The sequence below is a fragment of the Odocoileus virginianus genome, chromosome 8 (genome assembly GCF_023699985.2).
Source record: "Odocoileus virginianus isolate 20LAN1187 ecotype Illinois chromosome 8, Ovbor_1.2, whole genome shotgun sequence".
In the NCBI taxonomy this organism is placed as follows: Eukaryota; Metazoa; Chordata; class Mammalia; order Artiodactyla; family Cervidae; genus Odocoileus; species Odocoileus virginianus.
The window spans coordinates 35,024,031-35,044,924 of NC_069681.1; the positions used below are offsets into that span (position 1 = coordinate 35,024,031).

At 43.5% G+C, this 20,894-nt stretch overlaps 1 protein-coding gene across 1 annotated transcript in view; it reads right to left on the reverse strand.

Moving 5' to 3' along the window:
• The window catches only part of FARP1 (FERM, ARH/RhoGEF and pleckstrin domain protein 1), a 303,782-nt gene that overhangs the window by 82,848 nt on the left and 200,040 nt on the right, over positions 1 to 20,894 (reverse strand). Inside the window, exon 3 of the mRNA XM_020902387.2 lies at positions 19,516 to 19,620. Coding sequence (XP_020758046.2) covers positions 19,516 to 19,620 — 105 coding nt within the window. The remainder of the gene's footprint in view (positions 1 to 19,515; positions 19,621 to 20,894) is intronic.

The window sequence follows — 20,894 nt, forward strand, 5'->3', positions numbered from 1 at the left end:
ATGGTTGGATGGCATCACTGACTCAGTGGACATGAGTTTGAGTAAACTCCGGGAGTTGGTGATGGACAGGGAGGCCTGGCGTGCTGCAGTTCATGGGGTCACAGAGTCAGACACGACTGAGCGACTGAAGACGAAAGAAACAAGGGGGAACCCCAGATGACTCTGAGCCTCAGGACAGAGAGGTCTGCCTCAGTTACAGGCAGGAGGAGCGCTTCCCTGAACATGACATTGTGCTGAGATCTGAAGGGGGTGAGAGAGGTGAGGAGAAACACCCGTTCAGATGGCTCAACATCGTGACGGGAGACCAACGTGACCGCAGAACAAGGCTGGTGGGTCAGGAAGGGGCCAGACCCCACCAAAGCCACGTGAAGGCACTTCACTGTTATCCTGAGAACGTGGTGAAGACTTTTATAAGTATAGAGCTGATACAATCAGATCGACACTTGAGTCTGGCAATGTGAGAACAGACCAAGGGGTCAGAACAGATGCAGGATGCCTGCTGTATTCGTCCAGGAAAAAAAACGATGGTGTTTTGAATCCGGAGGGGAGAAGCAGTGTTGGGGAGAAGAAGGCGGACTCAAGAAAAACATTAAGAGGTAAAACCCAGTGGGACTTACTGATGGGCTAGATGAGGTGGCCGAGCAGCAGACTATAACCAGAATGACACTGAGATGTCTGCTGTAGGCGTCTGGATGGAGGCTGGTCCATGCTGAGACAGGCATCGTCGGAAGAGGGTCAGGATGGAGGGGTTCTAGACACTTTCATTTAGGAGGGGCCCTTGGATTTCACGAGGAAGAGACAGCATGGGAGTGGTGGGACACACACATTCAAAACTCAGAGAAGCTGGGGCAGGAGATCTCCCAACACCTGACTCCAGGAGGACAAGGCGGCCTCATAGAGCCCAGAGGATGAAATGCATCAGCACTGATGACGCGTCTACCAGAGAATGGCCAATGGGAGCAGATGAGGACAGAAGGAACGTAAGGGGAGAGTGGGGTCGCGGAAGCCACGGTGTTTCCAGAAGGAGGAAGAGCAAGAACTGTTGGAGTATCAGACACGGTGGGAACTACAGGATTTGTGGGTCAGTGGACTTGAAGGTGGGTCTGAGAGTCTGGTGGGCGGCGAAGAGACAGGAAGGATGAAAGGTCTTTCCAAGAAGCTTGGCTGTGAAGGAAGAGGCCAGAGACTACGAATGGAAAAGAGAGAGAAGAATCAAATAAAGGCATTGTTTTCTAAATTTTTAATTTTTTAAAATTGGAGGATAACTGCTTTATTGAGTTACGGTATTGTGTTAGCTTCTGCTTATAATAACACAGATCAGCTATATGCATACACACACACACACACACACATATATCCCCTCGCTCTTGGACTTCCCTCCCACCCCTGCCCCCATCCCACCCCTCCAGGTCATCACAGAGCAAACTGTGCTGGGCTCCCTGTATCATAGAGCAGCTTCCCATTAGCCGTCTATTTGACACATGGTCGTGTACATACGCCAATGCTTCTCTTGCAGTTTGTCCCCCTCTCTCCTTCCCTCTGTGTCCACAAGTCCATTCTCTGTGTCTGTGTCTCTATTCCTGTTCTACAGATGGGTTCATCAGGACCATTTTTCTAGATTCCGTGTCTAAGCGTTAATAGACGATACTTGCTTTTCCCTTTCTGACTTACTTCACCTCTGCATGACAGACTCTAGGTTCATAAATAAAGGAACTGTGAACTGCTTGTCTTCCACAGGAAAGACCTGCTGTGCCTGAAAAGAGGAGGGTTTGAGAAGATGAGCAAGAAGGGATAACCACTTCCCTAAGACACCTGCTGCTGCTGCTGCTGCTAAGTCGCTTCAGTCGTGTCCGACTCTGTGCGACCCCATAGACGGCAGCCCACCAGGCTCCCCCGCCCCTGGGATTCTCCAGGTAAGACACCTGAGATGGTGTAAAAAGACAGCTTGAGGACACAGGGCATCAGGGAGGGAGCAGAAAGGCTAATGGTAGACAAGTCGGTCTCCACCTCTGCGTCGGGAAGACAAGACAGTTCCTCTGATGCCATCTGTCTACCCCTGTAACGTCTGAGGGCTGGAGTACCCAGGCAAATGGAGGAACTCTGACACAGCTGTGTCTGCTGGGGTTGAATTAACTGGAGAATTCTAGAAAGGTTCCCCGTGACGGCTGAGCGCCCACTCACAAGCCTGCCAGCCTGTGCTCTTGTGGCCTCCGGGGCTGCCTCAGGGGAACCGTCTCTGAGCTCGTTCACCATCACCCGTTCTGTCGCAGAATCCGCCTAAACTTCTGCAAACCCGCTCAGGACCCAACAGCTATGCTCTGGCGCTGTAGCTGCCAATTTTATGAATTGTTTTAAAACATCTCTCTTCTGTTTTTGGCATTTCTGCGGAATGCATCAAATACAAGCACCCACTTGAGCCAACTGAGCATGTGGCTTTAGAACACGGAGGTCTGGGAACACCAGACTGGCCTGAATGAGCATGTCGGGTAGAGTTCTACAGCGAGGACGCTCCAGGGTCTCGACAACATCACGGCTAAACCGGCCTCGGTGAGAACACTGGGCCCGCAAGAGCCTCTGTTTACCAATGAGATTGCTATTTGCAGGGCTGAGAGAAAACACCTTGCCCATGGAGGACTTAAACCACTCTAAATGGATGAGCTGGAGGCAGCAAGAAGGAATTTAGGGCTGCTGCTCAACTAGTTAAAAGTACTGAAGCTTGAGATATAGAGAGGGTTCTGCTGTGCTTAGTTGCTCAGTCGTGTCTGACTCTTTACTACAGCCCGCCAGGCTCCTCTGTCCATGGGGATTCTCCAGGCAAGAATACTGGAGTGGGTTGCCATGCCCTCCTCCAGGGGATCTTCCCAACCTAGAGATTGAACCCAGGTCTCCTGCATGGCAGGTGGATTCTTTACCATCTGAGCCACCACAGAAGCCCATGAATACTGGAGTGGATAGCCTAACCCTTTTCCAGGGGATCCTCCCAACCCAGGAATTGAACCAGGGTCTCCTGCATTGCCAGCTAATTCTTTACCAGCTGAATGACCAGAGAAGCCCACAGAGACGGCTACAGGGAAGTATTTGAACTATACCAGGTCCTCCTAGACAACTCATTTGTTCCTTCAGCCTAAGCAGAAGAGAAACACGTTCCAGATGAGAAACAAAGGCAACAAAAGCACCACCATCTGTCTTTGCCTGCCAGAAGGTCTCTAGAAGGTCACAATTGTAATCACCCATCTCTAACCTCACCTCCTGCAACTTCTTCAACCAAACCACACATCCCTGTGCTCACAAAAATCACGCTGCTGGTCTCTAGAGCACAGCTGGAGATCCACATTACCTGACTGCAGAGAGATGTGGTTAAAATGCATAGGCTTCCAGGAATGCCACACCTGGTCAGGAAGACCTCATGGAAACAAAAAACTTCCCCCCTTGGGCTTTGAAGGCCTGGAAGTTAAGAGTTTGCTCAGGCTGCCATCACAGAGGACCACAGACGGAGTGGCTTAAACAACAGAGATCTATTTCCTCCCAGTTCTGGAGGCTGAAGGTGCCCCAGGTCTGGCTACCCCCGAGGGCTCTCTCACTGACTTGCGGACGACCGCCTTCTGACTGTGTCTTCAGCAAGTGCCCCTCTGTGCACATGGGCCCAGTGTCTCCCGGGTATATCCCAGTTCCCTCTTCTTAAAACTGACACGGTTCAGACTGGACTAGGGCCTGCTCTAACATTCCTCTTTTAACTCTCCAAAGGCCCTGTCTTCAACAGCCACATTCTGAGGTGCTGGGTGTTAGAGCTGTAACATACACATTTGTGGGGTGGGACATAATAGAGGCCAAAATACCTGTGTTCCACAATTTAGTTTCAACACAGCTTCTCATTTTGCCCTGGTTGCCTGTATCTCAGCCAGCCTCCCTGTTTTCCTTTGATCCCCTATTAATGTTACTTTCCTCTTTTGGCATGTGTTTTCTGCACTGAGATACTCTTAGAGAAGAAATGCTTTAATGCCTAGGTTTCAAAGGCAAAGCAAGATGAATCACTATCCCCACAGCCTTTATGTTCTTTTCCTAAACATCCAGTCCATTGGTTAAGACTCCACACTTCCACTGCAGGGGGCATGAGTTCAATCCCTGGTCAGGGAACTAAGATCCCCCCTATTGTGCAGTACAGCCAAAAAAAAAAATAAAGAGAGAGAGTCACTTAACATGACATTAGGCAGGACAGGGAAGAAGTGACTTCATGATTTCTGTGTGCCAGGCATTGGATAGATACTTTATACTCTCTCATTTAATATTCACAACAAAATGGTTGTTTTACACCTGAAGGAAGCCGAGTTCAGAGAGCTTATTTAAGTTGTCCAAGGTCAGACAGCTGGGATTTGCCTTCAAATCCATCTGACTCCACACCTGTGCTTTTTCTGCAACATAATATGCTGCTCCTCTAAAAAGACTCAAAAGTTCATCTTTCTTTTTCTTAATGTCAAATCTGCATACAACAGAAATATTTCACCATCAACTATAAGACATATAGGAGCCAGATAAAATATGATACAAAAAATTATCCAGTGTCTAGAACTCACTGCAATAAATTAATCTTCTTGCAGGCCAGCTCCTATAAGAAATGACTTTATTTTGAATTTTTGTTTGTCATAGTTTCCTTGAGTGCAATTTTTCATATTGATCTTAATTGGCGGCTCAAATGGTAAAGAATCTGCCTGCAGTGCAGGGGACCCAGGTTCAATCCCTGGGTTTGGAAGATCCCCTGGAGAAGGAAATGGCAACCCCCTCCAGTATTCTTGCCTGGAGAATCCCATGGACAAAGGAGCCTGACAGGCTACAGTCCACAGGGTTGCAAAGAGAAGGACATGACTGAGCGACTATCTTTCTTTCTTTTCATATATGGCTATATATATTAAATGTGGCTTTCTTTTTAAAAACCTATTAATTTTTAGAGAGTTCTAGTCAAACTAGAGTAACAGGAATTAGATTTATCTTCCTACATGAAATAACAACAACAAAAAGGAAAAAAAAACCCATCACATCTGAAGATCTGGACACAGTGAGAAACTGAGTGATCCCCTAGGGACAAGAAACTAGACTGACAACCCCGATGCCTACACTAGCCTCTGCCTTGAGCACGTCTTCAGGATACGGTGCAGAGAGAGAGAATATAGCGGCACCTGGAAAACGCCATGAGCTGAAGAGATGAGGCTAAGCATGCAAGGGATCAAGGCAGAGAGGGTTTGCAGGAAGTAGGAAGCACGTAGAATTGGACAGAGGGTTACCATGTAAGCGGCCGAGTACTCATCAACGTGTGCTCGTGAGGAAAGTAGCCAAGATGCATCAAAAATTTAAAAAACAACACAGAAGGATTAGAGGGAACAGGCTTGGTGATCACACAAGGCCAGGAATACTGCCTCTTCGTACCAACCTAAGCTCTTGATTCATGAACACTGGGAAGAATACTGAAGGGTCATCGCTAAGGAGTAGGGAATGATTCACTCCAGACCGCAGACTACACCAGTCCTACCTAACAAGAATTAAAAGTCAGTTTTGACAGGACTAAATTATTTCCAAATAACTTAGATGCACCTGCCTCCCCAAACTCAGTAACATTCATAGGAATGCAAAACTACCCAGCACCCAGCAGTGTAAAATTCACAGTATCTGACACCCAATTAAAAAAAAATAATCACCAGGCATACAAAGAAGCCGGAAAATATGACACATAATCAGACAAAACAAAAACAATCAAGTCCAATCTAGAAAGGACACAGATGTTAAAATTAGTGAAACAAAAAGGATATGAAGACAGTAAGACTGTATTCTCTATGATCACAAGGTTGAGATATGGAAGATTTTAAGAGGAATCAAACTAAACTTTTAGAGGAAGATACATAGTGTGACATAAATACACACAGGCACAGATGAGATTAACACCAGATGAAACATGGCAGAAGAAATACTAGTGAACTTGAACCAGCAATAGAAGCCATCCAAAATGAAACACAGGAAGAAAAACTACCAAAAAATTAACACAGTGTCAGAGAATTGTAGAATAACTTTGGTCAGCCTAATACCCATGTAATTGGAGTTCCAAAGGAGAGGCGATGGCAGGGGAGGAGGAAAGAAATGAAAAAATATTAAAGAAATAATGATCATAAGTTTTCAAAATTTGATGAAAACTATAAATCTACAGCTCCAAGAACCTAAGCAAACCCCAAGCATAAGAACCATGAAAAAATCTATATGAAAGCACAAATTATTATATGATCAAATTATTAAAAAATAATGATAAAAAGAAAATATTTTAAATCAGCCAGAGGAAAAGAGATATTACATACAGGGAGCAAAGATAAACACAACATTAGCTTTCTTGACAGAAACAATGCAAATGAAAATGCAATGGTAAAAGATTTTTCAGCATACTGAAATCATCTTAGAATTTTACACTCAGCAAAATACATCTTTCAAAAAGGAAAGCAAAATAAAAAACATTTCCAAACATGAAAGGTCAGAATTTATTATCAGCAGAGCCACATAATAAGGTATGTTAAAAAAGCAGGAAAAAAAAAAAAAACACCACCAGATAAGAAATCTGTATCTACACAAAGAAATGAGGAACATCAAAATGGCAACTTCATGGTTAATATGTTTTAAGAATTCTTAAATTATTTAAGTTTCCATAGAAGGTAACTGACTGGTGATCAAGTATACTTCAATAAAAATATAACTGACTGGTAAATAAAAACAACATAATATAGGTTTCATAACTCATGTAAAAGAAAAACTAACAATAGCAAAAAGGTAAAAAAAAGTAGAAAATGGAGTCATAATGCATGCGTGCTAAGTTGCTTCAGTCATGTCCAACTCTTTGCAACTCCATGGACTGTAGCCCACCAGGCTCCTCTGTCCATGGGATTCTCCAGGTGACAATACTGGAGTGGGTTGCCATGCCCCCCTCCAGGGGATCTTCCCAACCCAGAGACTGAACCCAGGTCTCCTGCACTGCAGGTGAATTCTTTATCACTGAGCTATGTGAAATGAACCAGTATCACTTGAAGACAGGCTGTGATAAGTTGAAGATGAATATTATTAACCCTAACACAACCATTCAGGTTACAAGTCAAAGAGCTGTAGTTAATAAACCAATAAAGAAAGTAAAATGAAATAAAAATATTCAGTTAATCAAAAGGTAGACAGGAAAAAAGGAACAAAGAGGGATAAGACAAACAGAAAACAAATAGCAAGATGACCCCATTTTATGATATCAATAGTTAAGAGTAAATGTAAAACGTCTAAACACCTATTTACAAGCAAAGATAGTCAGATCTGATAAAAAGGCAAGATCCAACTCTATGCTGACTATAAGAAACACATTGCTAATACAAATACACACATAGTTAAAAACAAAAGGATGGGGAAAAAAGCACATTATGCTAACATTAAGAACTCTAAAAAACTGAAATGGTTATAGATTTTTATCAAAGTAGACATTAGACTAAAGAATATCATCAAGAATAAAAAAGGTAATTTCTTAATGGCAGAGAAGCCAGTGAATTAAGAGAAAATAAAATCTTAGGTATTTATATGCTTAATAACAGAATTTCAAAATACATGAAACAAAAACTGATCAAACTGCAAGGAGAAAGAGACAGAAACACAATTATAGTTGGTGATTTTATTACCGCTCATTCAATAACTATTAGAACATATAAGACAAATTCAGTAAGGATAGAGATGATTTGAACATCACTATCAACTCAGGTGACTCAGTGGTAAAGAACCTGCCGGAATGTGGGAGACGTGGGTTGGATCCCTGGGTCAGGAAGATCCCCTGGAGAAGGAAATGGCAACACTCTCCAGTATTCTTGTCTGGAAAATTCCATGGACAGAGGAGCCTTGTGGGCTACAGTCCATGGGGTCGCAAGCAAGACACGACGGAGTGACTGAACACACACATATCAACTGACGTGATCTAATTGACACAGATGGGATACTGCATTCCACCCACCAAAATTTACATTCTTTTCAAGTACACATAAAACATTTACCAAAACAAACCACATTTTAGGCCACTAAAGGGATCAATCATTTAAAAGCCTTTCATGTCATACAAACTACAGTTCCCTAACAAGCAGAGAATTACATTAAAACTCAGTAACAGAAAGAACTGTGGAAAATCCCTATATTTGGAAACAGAACAACATACTTCTAAATAACACATGAGTCAAAGGGAAATTAGAAAGTACTTTAAACTGAAATGAAAGAGAAAACACAATAAATTAAAATTTGCGACATGCTCCTAAAAGCCTCTTAATTGAAAAATAATCTATTGGTATAGAATTCACCTACATGCAAGCTATAGGTAATTATAGATAATTCACATAAGCAAAATTTTAAAAATTACAGTCTACCACCGAGAGATCATGGTTAACACTTTAAGGAAATTGTTCCCAGAACTGAGCTTGTATCCTCTGTGATGACCTAAATGGGAAGGAAATCTAAAAAAGAGGAATAAATATGTATACACGTGGCCGACTCACTTTGCTGTACAGTGGAAACTAACACACAGTAAAGCAACTATACTGCAATAAAAATTCTAAAAAAGGAAAACCACTGAAAAAGAAAAGGAATTGAGCCTGTATCACATTCACCCTGAGTTTGTTAAAACATATACCATGGGGTATAACGTATACCTAGAGTTCCTTATCTGGGTGAGGACCTGAGAATCCGCATTGCTAAGGTGATGCTGAATGCTGTTGCTGCTTGTGGGCCTGGGGGGTGTGATTTAAGATGCACTGCCTTCGTGCATATCCCTTCTACATCTTCTACAAGCAATGTCCCTGGATACCGACATATGTACACTTTTTAAAATCCCAAATGAGGTTATATTGTTTACAACTTAGTTTTTCTTTTTAGTCAGTGATTTCCATCTTTCCATTTTGTAAACTTTTTTCCTCACCAAATACTCAGACTATACTCAAATTTTTGCATATAAAGAATGTCCTTACTGTGATCTGTTAAAACTAACACCCAATCCAGGACCATCCTTAATATCTGCTTATGTCCATTAAGTCTCTCTTAATCTAGACTCATCCCTTAAAAAAAAGAAAAGAAAAACGACTGCTGAATTCTTGCATGAGTGAAATTTGAATTGAAAAATTGAGAATGTACTTATTTCAAAGGAAAGCTTTAAATAAAATGGAATTAAAGACAGATCTGTAAACCAAAATATGAGATGAAATGTATAAAGGTATTTATGCACTAGTGCATTAAATTCATTAGGCAGCATTTGATATCCCAGATGAATGCAAAGCGCGCTTACCAGCTGGCGCTGGTGGTAAAGAATCCATCTGCCAATGGATTGGCAGGCAGAAAAGGAGACATAAAGGACACAGGTTTGATCCCTGGGTTGGGAAGATCCCCTGAAGGAGGGCATGGCAACCCAAGCTAGTATTCTTGTCTGGAGAATCCCATGGACAAAGGAGCCTGGAGGGCAGGTCCATAGGGTCAAAAAGAGTCGGACATGAACTGAAGCACTCATACATGTATGCAAAGGAAAGTTTTGGAAAAAGAACTAAGAATATTATAATGCAATGCCTGGGGCTTCAGAGGACCTTAGCGTGGAGGAAAAATTTAACCTCTGGGAACCTCTACTTTTTAAGAAGGGCTCAGCAGTAGACCTCAGGCATGGTACTCATAACACATCAACTACTCGGTTTTAACTAATTTAAAATCATTAGTTCAATTTGCAACTAGCTTTGAAAAATTCAGTTCAAACGATTTCACTTGGGCATTCTGGCTACTTAATTGGATGTTCCTCCTTTAATCTATAGTTTGTTTCTTCTGTTTTAATTTTTTTCCTCCAATTTAAAACTGTCTAAAATAACACACAAGTGCTTAAAACTACTGAATGCAAATGCATAGCTTAGTGAATTATTTAGTGACACACATTCTTGTATCAACCAAGTCAAGAGACAGAACTCTGTCAGCCAACCAGCCATCTTATCCTAAAACCAACCCCCTCCTTCTAAAAGGAACCACTATCTAGATTTTTAGAGTAACCATCTACATTTCTTGATGTTTCACTTCATCAAGTGGTACATCTCTATATACTAGTGTTTATTCTTATTTTCAAAAATGCTGTGTCCTTCAAGCGTCTTTTCACCTATAGGTTCTTCCTCTATCACTCTTTTCTTTATAGTAAATCTATTGATCTGTGGAATTTCCCAGAGTCTGGATTTTGCAGACTGCATATACTCAAGAGTATCATTCAACATGTTCCTCTGTATTGAGTGCAAATTTGGCAGCTGGATCCAGCTGGTCTCTTTGGTAAGGCTATATACATGGTGTGTTGGGCACTTAAGGTGTTTTTTATTTTAAGTATGACTGTGACACATTTCTGTTACTCATTTTTATGTGAAAACTGTTTTCTAACCTTTTGAGAAGATAGTTCATGGTAGCTTCCTTAACCTCCCAGAGCTTCCTCTTCTACTGATTTTGGGCCATGTTTGTTTTTGTTTTTTTCCCCCTTTTAATGGCAGCTTGCTTTCTGAGATTGCCTGGCTCTGTTTCCTTCCTCTATTATTTCTCTCTATTGCCCTTACCTGACTCAATTTCAGTCCCATTCTCCATCGTTTGGCCTAAGTGATGGCCTGTCCTGGAAGATGAGTTACTCCAGCTCACTGGAGCTGGACTATTCTCCAGCCTCTTCAGAGCTCCCGATTTCCATCGTTCTTCTCGACTGTCCCCTGTGGTGTCCAGTGGCTCTTTGAGGGTTCCCTTCTTTGGTCCATTGAATGCCCTACTGCTCCCCGCTATTTTCTCCCGTGCAGGCCCTGACACAGCACACAGACCTCGTGTCCGACTGATGCTTTGTTTCTGGTTACTTGTACTTTGGGGTCTAGGGCTTACACTTTGACACCTAGTTTTGCCATCAATGTGGTTTATGGGTGTTCTGATTTTGCCAAGTAGTTGTTTTTATGTGGGATTTTGGATTTGTGAAGATTCAAAAACTATGATTCCACTTCCATCTTCTCAAGACTATCCATTTTGCTATTTCCCTGTATTTTTTTTTAAACCAAATTAAGATGAGGGTCTTCATTACTCACATACTGTGCGGTTAGGAGATGACTGCCATTAGAGTTTGTCGCTCATGGTCTCCAGGAGGAGGAGACGTGGCACAGCGTGCAGGGCCACGTGGGGAAGAACCAGGGTCGGAAGCAGAAAGGACAAGCACCAAGCATGTGCAGGAAGCGTTCCTGTGGCTTCCATGGGGAAAGGCAAGCTAAGTCAGGGTGAGGAGCTTAGGACTGGTGAGCTTGAGTCATCTTAGTGGGCTCTGGGGTGCAGGGCCATCTCTAGGTGTCTAATACCTGGAATAATTATGGGAAATGAATTCTGTCTTCTGAAGCATAAGAGCCAGACAGAAAAGGGGGTTTGGGCTCTGGATTCATTCATTTGCATGTTGGAAGTGTGCTGGCAGGGGAACCATTTGCCATCTCTAAGAACTGGCCTGCTCTGGGAAGGGCAGGCTTTTCTTGTTCAGCGAGGCCCCAGATGCTGCAGCATTGAGAACACAGAAAATAAGAAAATACTGAAGGAAAAAAAAAAAATCAGTGGTTCTTAGGGGCTCAGAGGGAAGAGAGGGCTCAACACAAAGAGAAGAGGGGATTTTTAGGGCAGTGAACTATTCTTTACAGTATTGTAAGGATAGATATATGTCATTACACATTTGTCAAAACCTACAGAAAGCACAACAGGAAAAATGAACCCTAAGGGTGGGATGTTTCAAGAGAACAGCATCGAAACATGTATATTATCTAGGGTGAAACAGATCACCAGCCCAGGTTGGATGCATGAGACAAGTGCTCGGACCTGGTGCACTGGGAAGAGCCAGAGGGATCGGGTGGAGAGGGAGGTGGGAGGGGGGATCGGGATGGAGAATACATGTGAATCCATGGCTGATTCATGTCAATGTATGACAAAAACCACTACAATATTGTGAAGTAATTAGCCTCCAACTAATTAAAAAAATAAAAATAAAATAAAATCATAAAGGAAAAAAAAATTACTAAGACAAAAAAAAAGAAAAATGAACCCTAATGTGAACTTGGAACTGTAATAATAATGTATCATCGCGCTACTAACATAAGATGTTAATTAGAGGGGACACTGTGTATGGAGAGACAGCATTTGACTTTCTGCTCAATTTCTCTGTAAACATAGACCTTTTCTAAAAAATGAAGCCTATTAAATAAAACACAAGATGATAACAAAAAAAACCTCAGATAGCTTTCTTCCAGTCTAAGAAACAGCATCCATAGCTGCATTTTTCCAGCAGGCTGCCCGTCCCCCCGAGTCTCTCTTGGGGGAAAGCTCTGCCTCCTCCGGGACCGGCCCTGGCACCACGGGGCTGCCCTGGTGGTCACTGGGCTGCTCGACCACCCCACCTCTGCTGGCTTCCCAAACTTTCATCTGTTCCTGAGCCTGCAATGTTCTTCATCCTTTACTCCTCGCATGTTCTGTAAGGAGCCCCTCCTGGTCTAGATGTCCAGAGCCCCTCAGCAAGAAGCAAGGTCACAAGGCTGCAACTAAACATCGATGAAGGGTATCTGCCCAACCCAAGAAGAGCTGGACAAGGAGCAGTAAGTGATGCTGTCATCCCAGGTAGCTGTGCTCTCTGACCTCAAGCCCTAGAAAGCATGCTTGCTGCTATGGACTGAACTGTGTTCTTCAAATACCTGTGCTGAAAGTCCTAACCCCCCAGTGTGGCTGTATCTAGAGATGGGGGTCCTTAGAAGGTAATTAAGAATGTGGCTCTATCTAAAGATGGAGGTCTTTAGAAGGTAATTAAGGCTTAATGAGGTCATGTTGGTGGGGCCCTGATCTATTAGGATTGTAGCCTTGTAAGAAGAGAAAAAGAGATCTCTCTCTTTGCCGCTTGAGGACACAGTGAAAAGCAAGCCAGAAGCAGAGTCCTCAGTAGAATCTGATCATGCCAATACCTTGATCTCAGACTCTAACACTTAGAGAAATGAAACGTCTGTTGTTCAAGCCATCCAGTCTTTGGTATTCTGTTATGGCAGCCTGAGCTAAGACACCTGCCAATGACAAAACTTTTTTTCCTGGCATAAAGAAGATTATAAAATGAATGAGAGATTCTTCCTGAGCTTTGAAAGTGAAAGTCACTCAGTCGTGTCTGACTCTTTGTGACCCCATGGACTGTATAGTCCATGGAATTCTCCAGGCCAGAATACTGGAGGGGGTAGCCTTTCCCTTCTCCAGGGAATCTTCCCAACCCAGGGATTGAACCCAGGTCTCCCACATTGCACGTGGATTCTTTCCCAGCTGAGCCACAAGGGAAGCCCAAGAATACTGGAGTGGGTAGCCTGTCCCTTCTCCAGCGGATCTTCCCAACCCACGAATTGAACCAGGGTCTCCCGCATTGCAGGCGATTCTTTACCAACTAAGCCATCAGGGAAGCCCAAGCTTTACCAGTATCTATTTATACAAAACTGGGAATTTTTTTATCAGGTCTCTGAGCATCGTAACTTTCATGAAAGATGGGTGAGCCAGCCTCACTGGTTTCTGAGCTAGAATGCAAGAAGAAAATCCAACAGATATCTGAGTGTTGTGCTATGCCAGAAATTCTGCTGGGCTCACTATTGTAAAATATCTGAAGAATTCCCATGATAACCTTGTATAACAGTCATTTATTAATCCCAGTTTTCAGATAAAGCACAAAAATCAAAGACATTCGGAATCTACCCAGCTGCTAAATGACAAAGCAAAGGTTTACACAGTATTTACAGGCTATAACACAGAGCCATTCACACTCTGCCCAGTAACCACAAGATAAATCTTAGACACACACCCATTTCTGCTGCCAGCCGTGCACGGCTCTTTGCAGCAGGAAGATGCAGCAAGCGCAACAAGTGAAGCAGAGAGAACTTGCAACACCTGAGACAGGTCTGCCTGTGACTCATGGGCATCCAGTCCACAGTGAATTCGCTCATTGTAAGACGTGGATGATAAAATACCTACCTCGGAGAAATGTTGTAAAGTAGAGATTGATAAACCAAGGCCTATGGGCCAAATCCAGCCTATGATCGGTTTTGCTACAGTCCAAGAGCAATCACGGGTTTTAAGTGGTTGGGGAAAAAAATAGTAGCAATATATTGCATGAGATGTGAAAACTCTATGACATTCCAATGTCCATGTCCATACATAAAGTTTTATTGGAACCCAACCACCATCATCCATGTACATTATCCATGGCTGCTTTGCATAGCAGTGGCAGAGCTGAGGAGTTGCCACAGAGATAGTACAACCTGCAAAGCCTACGTATTTATTCTCTGGTTCTTTTTGCCAACCCCTAAGGTGAAGAACAAGGAGATCAACCCTGAATAGTCACTTGAAGGACTGATGCTGAAGCTGAAGCTCCAATACACTGGCTACCTGATGCAAAGAGCTGACTCATTGGAAAAGACCTTGATGCTGGGAAAGATTAAGGGCAGGAGGAGAAGGGGATAACAGAGCGTGAGATGGCTGGATGGCATCACCGACTCAATGGACCTGAGTTTGAGCAAACTCTGGGAGATAGTGAAGGACAGGGAAGCCTGGCATGCTGCAGTCCATGGGGTCGCAGAGAGTCAGACACAACTGAACAAGGTGAAGAACAAACAAGGTGCATTTAAGTTAATAGCAGAGAGCATGGCACACCATAGAAGTTCAAGGACAGTGAGCTCTCTGAGTCCACTGGCAACCCAACCTCTCTGACCTTTACCAGCCTTCAGACTCTACGTACCCATTAGCTGGTATATTAGGTATAGGGTCTTGATTCCTAAGATCCCTAGTGTCCCTGCCATGGGAAGGCAAATCAATGGTGGGGAAAAAAGGTGATTAAAAGATTTCTCTGCTCCTATAGGGCAGTCCCATGGGTCAGCTGCTGGACTGAAGGACAACATGGGCCTGACTTGCATGTAAACATAACAATCAACTCTATTAACAGACAAGCCACGAGTCAAGTCTAATTGAGCATAGAGCACAACTGATTACTTTCTAATTATCACTGGTTTATTCCCAGTCTTAAGAAACACATCTTAGACAGTGGAATGCATTCATTCTTAAGTGCTTAAGCTTTTTCAAACCCTTACTATGAAAATGCTCTGATGTGGGCTATTTAATGATAGAAATGAAATGAAGAGAAAAGGGTGGAAGGCCGAGCTGCAATGTGAGTTGCCTGGCCTTACCACCTCGGGACAAAGGTTCACAACTTGGCATGCTGGGGACCTTGGGGGAACAATTAGTTTCCCACAAATCACATACAGATAAATAAACAAAATCAGTAGTGACAGACAGCCCAGGTCTGGGCATTTGAGACCAAACACGCTTCCTGCTGGGCTTCCCAGACGGCGCTAGCGGTGAAGAACCCGCCTGCCAATGCAAGAGACACAAGAGATGTGAGTTCGACCTCTGGGTTTCGAAGATCCCCTGGAGGAGGGCCTGGCAACCCATTCCAGTATTCTTGCCTAGATAATCCCATGGACGGAGGAGTCTGCAGGGACCACAGTCCATATGGTTGCACAGAGTCAGACACGACTGAAGCAACTTAGCACACGTGCAAGCTTCCTGTTGGTTTGTCAGGTATGTGAGCAGCCTCCCAAATGAAGCCGGGCAGAGGTAATAATCATGACAGTAGTATTAAAAATAATAATGACAACACACCCATGTTCACTGCAGCATTATTCGCAATAACGGGGAAGCAACCTAAATGTCCATCAACAGATGAGTGGGTAAGCAAAATGTAATCGAGCCAACAATGGAATAGTATTCAGCCTTAAAAAAGGAAGGACATTTTTACATTCAACATCGATGGACCTTGAGGACATCATGCTAGGTGAAATAAGCCAGACACAAAACAACAAATATTGTGTGATGCCACTTACATGAGCTATCTAAAGTGATCAAACTCACAGAAACAGAAGGTAGAATGGTGATCACCAGGGGCTGGGGGGAGAAGGAAAGGAAGTAGTTGTTTGGGTGTAGAGTTTCAGTTTTATATAATGAAAGTTCTCTCTATTGCACAACAATGAATATATGTCACACTACTGTATGGCACATTTACTTAAAAATGGCTAAGATGGTAAATTTCGTGGTACCTATTTTTGACCATAGTGAAAAAAATGGTAATGATGATAATAACAGTAAAGTTTTATTGAAATCAAATCCATGCCCTTCATTTACACTATGAGGGACGAGCTGAAGAGCTGGAGTAGGAACACTCTGGTGTGTAAAGTCTATTCTAGCATTCACTATCTGACCCTTGACAAACCAACATCTGCTGCTCCCTGCTTTAGAATGTGGGCCTTGTTCACTCTTGTGTCCACAGGAACTAGAGCACTCTGATGTATGGTAAGCTCTCAGGCAGTGGCCTATTTTGTAACAATTAGCTTCTATGTCTTGAAGCCATCATTAATGGGTTTAGTGAATTTTGCAGTTGAACACACTCCAAAACAATATAATAAGCAAACAGTGAAATCATAAAAATCAAGCCTGATAAAAGCAGAAACAAGTCATCCCTGAAAGATCAACAGGTTTGTAAACCCTAGTGAAAGAGAAGCACCCACAGCCAATACAAAAGGTGCCGAGCTTGAGGTCAGATGTGGTTAGAATCCTAGCTCTGCCGACAGCTGATTGGTTGACCCAGAAAGGGAACAATCCTCTTGCTATCCAGTCTTGGTACCCTCACCACTGCTAATTTACGGTTGAGAAAAGAAACTTCATCGCTTCTCGGCCTTTTGGCTAAGAGCAAGTGAGAAAAGAAACTTCAGGAGGATCAGAACAGGATAAGACTGGAGTCAGGAAAACCACTGGAACTCTGAGTAATGCAGGCACATTGTTACAAATAAGGAGAGAACAAATCTTCAGGTGTTGTGAGAATCATTACTGTAATACAAAACAAGTTTAAGAAACACTGGTCCACTGAACTTGCTACATGGTATGATACTTATTTGTTTCCTTGTCAACTTTCCTAAGCAGGCACGTCTAATGACTGGAAACAGTAACTATTGCTGGCAAGCTGTCCCTTCATAGAATGTGTCTTCTACTGTATGAGGTCTGATGCTGGACTTGGCATTGGCACAAATAATTGTTAGATGCATAAATGAATGTGGAATTAGATGTGGCCCCTCTGTGGTCATTTGTCACATCAGAAAGAGGACTGGGAGTCAGGGCGACTTCAGTTTAATGTAAGCACCAGAAAATGGCCAAGAAGGCTCAGCTGTGTCCAACTCTTTGCGACTCTATACAGCCCATGGAATTCTGCACGCCAGAATACTGGAGTGGGTAGGCTTTCCCTTCTTCAGGGGATCTTCCCAACCCAGGCATCAAACCCAGGTCTCCCACATTGTGAGTAGATTCTTTACCAGCTCAGCCATAAGGAAAGCCCAAGAATACTGGAGTGGGTAGCCTAACCTCCAGTGGATCTTCCCAACCCAGGAATTGAACTAGGGTCTCCTGCATTGCAGGTGGATTCTTTACCAACTGAGCTACCAGGGAATCCCAGAAGGTTTAGAGGTTAGAAGTATATTGAGAAAACACATTTTGTACCCATCATTAGAAACATGTTAGATTCCCCAGTCTTCCCCTATTCCAATCCAGCGACAGTTCTCTTTCTACACCACAAATCAGATCATGTCACACTCTCTTTAAAATGCATTAACAGCTTCCCAAACATATTGCCTCAGTACAGAGCTGTGCCGTCCCCACACACATGACCACCAAGCACTTGAAATACGGCTGGTCTGGCTGTGACTGTCACATACATATCAGACTCAAAGACTGAGCAGGAAAAAAAAATGTAAAACCTCTTAGTCATAGGTTTTGATGTTGATTTCATGTTGAAATGATAATGATTTGGGATGTTTTATATCAAATTAAATAGGCTATTGGTTCCACTTTTTACAAACTTTTAAAACATTAACTGCTAGAAAAACTGAAATAAAGTTTGTGGCTCGTATTCTATTGCTGCTGGGTAGTAACGGTACAGAAAGCCCTTTGAGATAGGCCTGGCTCCCTGCTCACTTTTCAGTGTTTTCTCTCTCACCTCCTTCAGCAGAGCCCTCCTCCACCTACCTCTACACTTCAGCCTCATCCACAGGTTCCTGAATAGCCTACTTGCTACCGGGGCTTTGGGCATCTGGTGCCCCCCTCCCTGGAACACCCTATCAGGTCAGCTCCTACTGGCCTCAGAGGACTCCGTTTCGCAGTATCTGGGAAGGATTTCCTGAACACAAATGTCATCTGCTGTCCCCGGTGCCCCACGGCCCCTGCTTCCGGTGGATGATGTGCCACATGTCTTGAACTAGCCACTGACTCAGTTTGATTGTTGTTGTTGTTGAGTCACTCAGTCATGTCCAACACTTTGTGACCCCATAGACTGGCCCACCAGGCTCCTCCGTCCATGGGATTCTCCAGGCAAGAATACTGGAGTGGGTTGCCATTTCCTTCTCCAAAGACTCAGTTTGATGCCCCACCTGGATCCTACATTCTCTCCATCTCACTCCTGTTGGGCCCCCAGTGGCCAGCAAAAGTTCTAGGCACTCAGTGTGGACTGAATGAAAAGGTAAATAGAAATCTAGTCAATAAACGTACACCCTTAAAGGGTGCCTCATAAGAGGCAGACCAGGATACAACCTTGAGAAAGTGCCATCAGCCAAAAGAGAAAAAGTAACAATGTGTTATATTCTAAACTTTGGGATCAAGTCAATAAAACCTTTTTAAAGACCTGCATGACATATTTAGCAAACTTCAAATGCTTGATCAACAACAACACTCTAAAGCAGGCAACTATACTCCAATAAAAATTAAAAAAGGCTTGAACTCATAGATGATACAGTTCTGTGCCTTGGATCTGAACTGAGATAAATTCTTGACCATGAATGCAAACACGAATCCATCAGTATGTTCACTGGAGCATCACTTGTAACAGCAAACAATTCAGTACAATCTAAGTATCCCACCCTTTACAGCAAAAATTGTTAAGTGATGGTATATCTATTCAGGGGAATAGTATGAAACCGTGAAAAGGAAGGAAGTAGACTCTGTGCTGAAAAGAGAGTTCCTTTATCACTATTCCTATATCTCAGGATATAGGAATGGTGTGTGGGTGGAGTATATAGGGCACTGTGCGTTGTTTCTTCACATTATCATATTTCAAAACTATGTGTTTGTGTGCACACATACAGACTTTTACAGGAAGGACACACAAGACATTGGTGATGGTGGTTCCCGGAGGGAGAGGTAGAAGGAGAGGGTGAGAGAGAGGTAGCCTGCATCGTGTATTCTCTGTGGACTTGCTAATCATGCGCACACATTACTTTCAAAAACAGATCATCAAGGGCTTTCTGGGCACTTTTTCTGGTGTACACTTCCGTCAGGCTCAGAAAGGTCCTGATAACTACCCTCTCTCAAGTTGAACAGATGGTAAGATAGCAACGTCTCAGGGACATCACCTACCGTGATCTTCTTGTGGTCGGGAAACTCGAGGCCAAAATAGTCTCCTTCCACAAGGTTGAGGTGGTTGCACACGGCATCCAGCAGCACTTTCCCGGGGGCTCTTTGCTGGGAACAGAAAGAGCAGGAGTTACGCCCTCTGAGACAGGCAGCTACGGAAACAAACCAGGGCTCCCACTGCAGGAGGCCTCTCGTTTCCGGGTCTGTAACAGCTCCCCACCCACCACCCCGTGACACCCAGGCCACCAGCCCCGTCCGTGCACACCGCTGGTTCCCGACCCATGTTGCTCTCATGCTTAGAGGCTGATCTCTGCCGTCTTTTCCTCACCCCAATGCCAGGCACTACGCCCCTTAAAAAAATGGACCCATGCCATACGATATCATTTGCATGTGGAATGCAAAATTGACATAAATGAACTTATCTACAAAACAGAAACAGACCCATAGAGCAGAGACTGGTGGTTGCCGAGGGGAGGAGGTGGATTGGGAGTCTGGGATTAACAGATGCAAACTATGATACAGGGGCTGGGGAAACAAGGTCCTGCCGTAGAGCACAGGGCACTCTATTCAATCCCCTGTCATGAACCATCATGAGAAAGAACTGTGTATTTATGTATAACCACCCCTTTGCCATACAGCAGGGATTCAGGGTAGGGGAAAGCTCAACGTTGTAAAATCAACTCCAACAGAACACAGTTTAAAAAATACACTTTATTTTTTAGAGCTGTTTACAGAAGGTTGAGCAGGAAGTGTGTACCCAGAGTACAAGTGCATGCCAGGCACCCGCCACACCCCGGGTCTCCTCTTACTGACACCTTGGATTAGTGCAGTACATTTCCTACAACTGTTGACAACATTAATATTAATACATATCACCACGTGAAGACCACAGCATACATGAGGATTCACTCTGCGTCTATAGTTTTATGGGTTTTGACAAAGGCCCTAACATCATAAAGCCCCCATCACAGGACCACATGGGCAAGTTTCATCAGCCCTAAACACCCACTGTGCTCCCCTCTTCCACTCCTCCTCCTTCCCCTACCCTGAACCCCTGGCAACCACTGATCTTTTTACGGTCTACAGTTTTGCCCCTTCCACGATGTCACATAGCTAGAATTGTACAGTATGGAGATTTTCCAGATTGGTGTTTTTCACTTAAGTGTCATGAATTTAAAGTTCCCCCCATTCTTGTCATGGTATGCTCATCATTTCTTTTTATTGCTGAATAATATGCCACTGCCTGAGTGGACAGTTTGCTTATCCATTCACCTACTGAAGGATATCTCAGTTGCCCAAGGTTTAGCAATTATGAATAAAGTTGCTACAAATATTATGTGTGTGCAGTTTTGTGTGGATGGAAGCCTTTATGATCCCACACC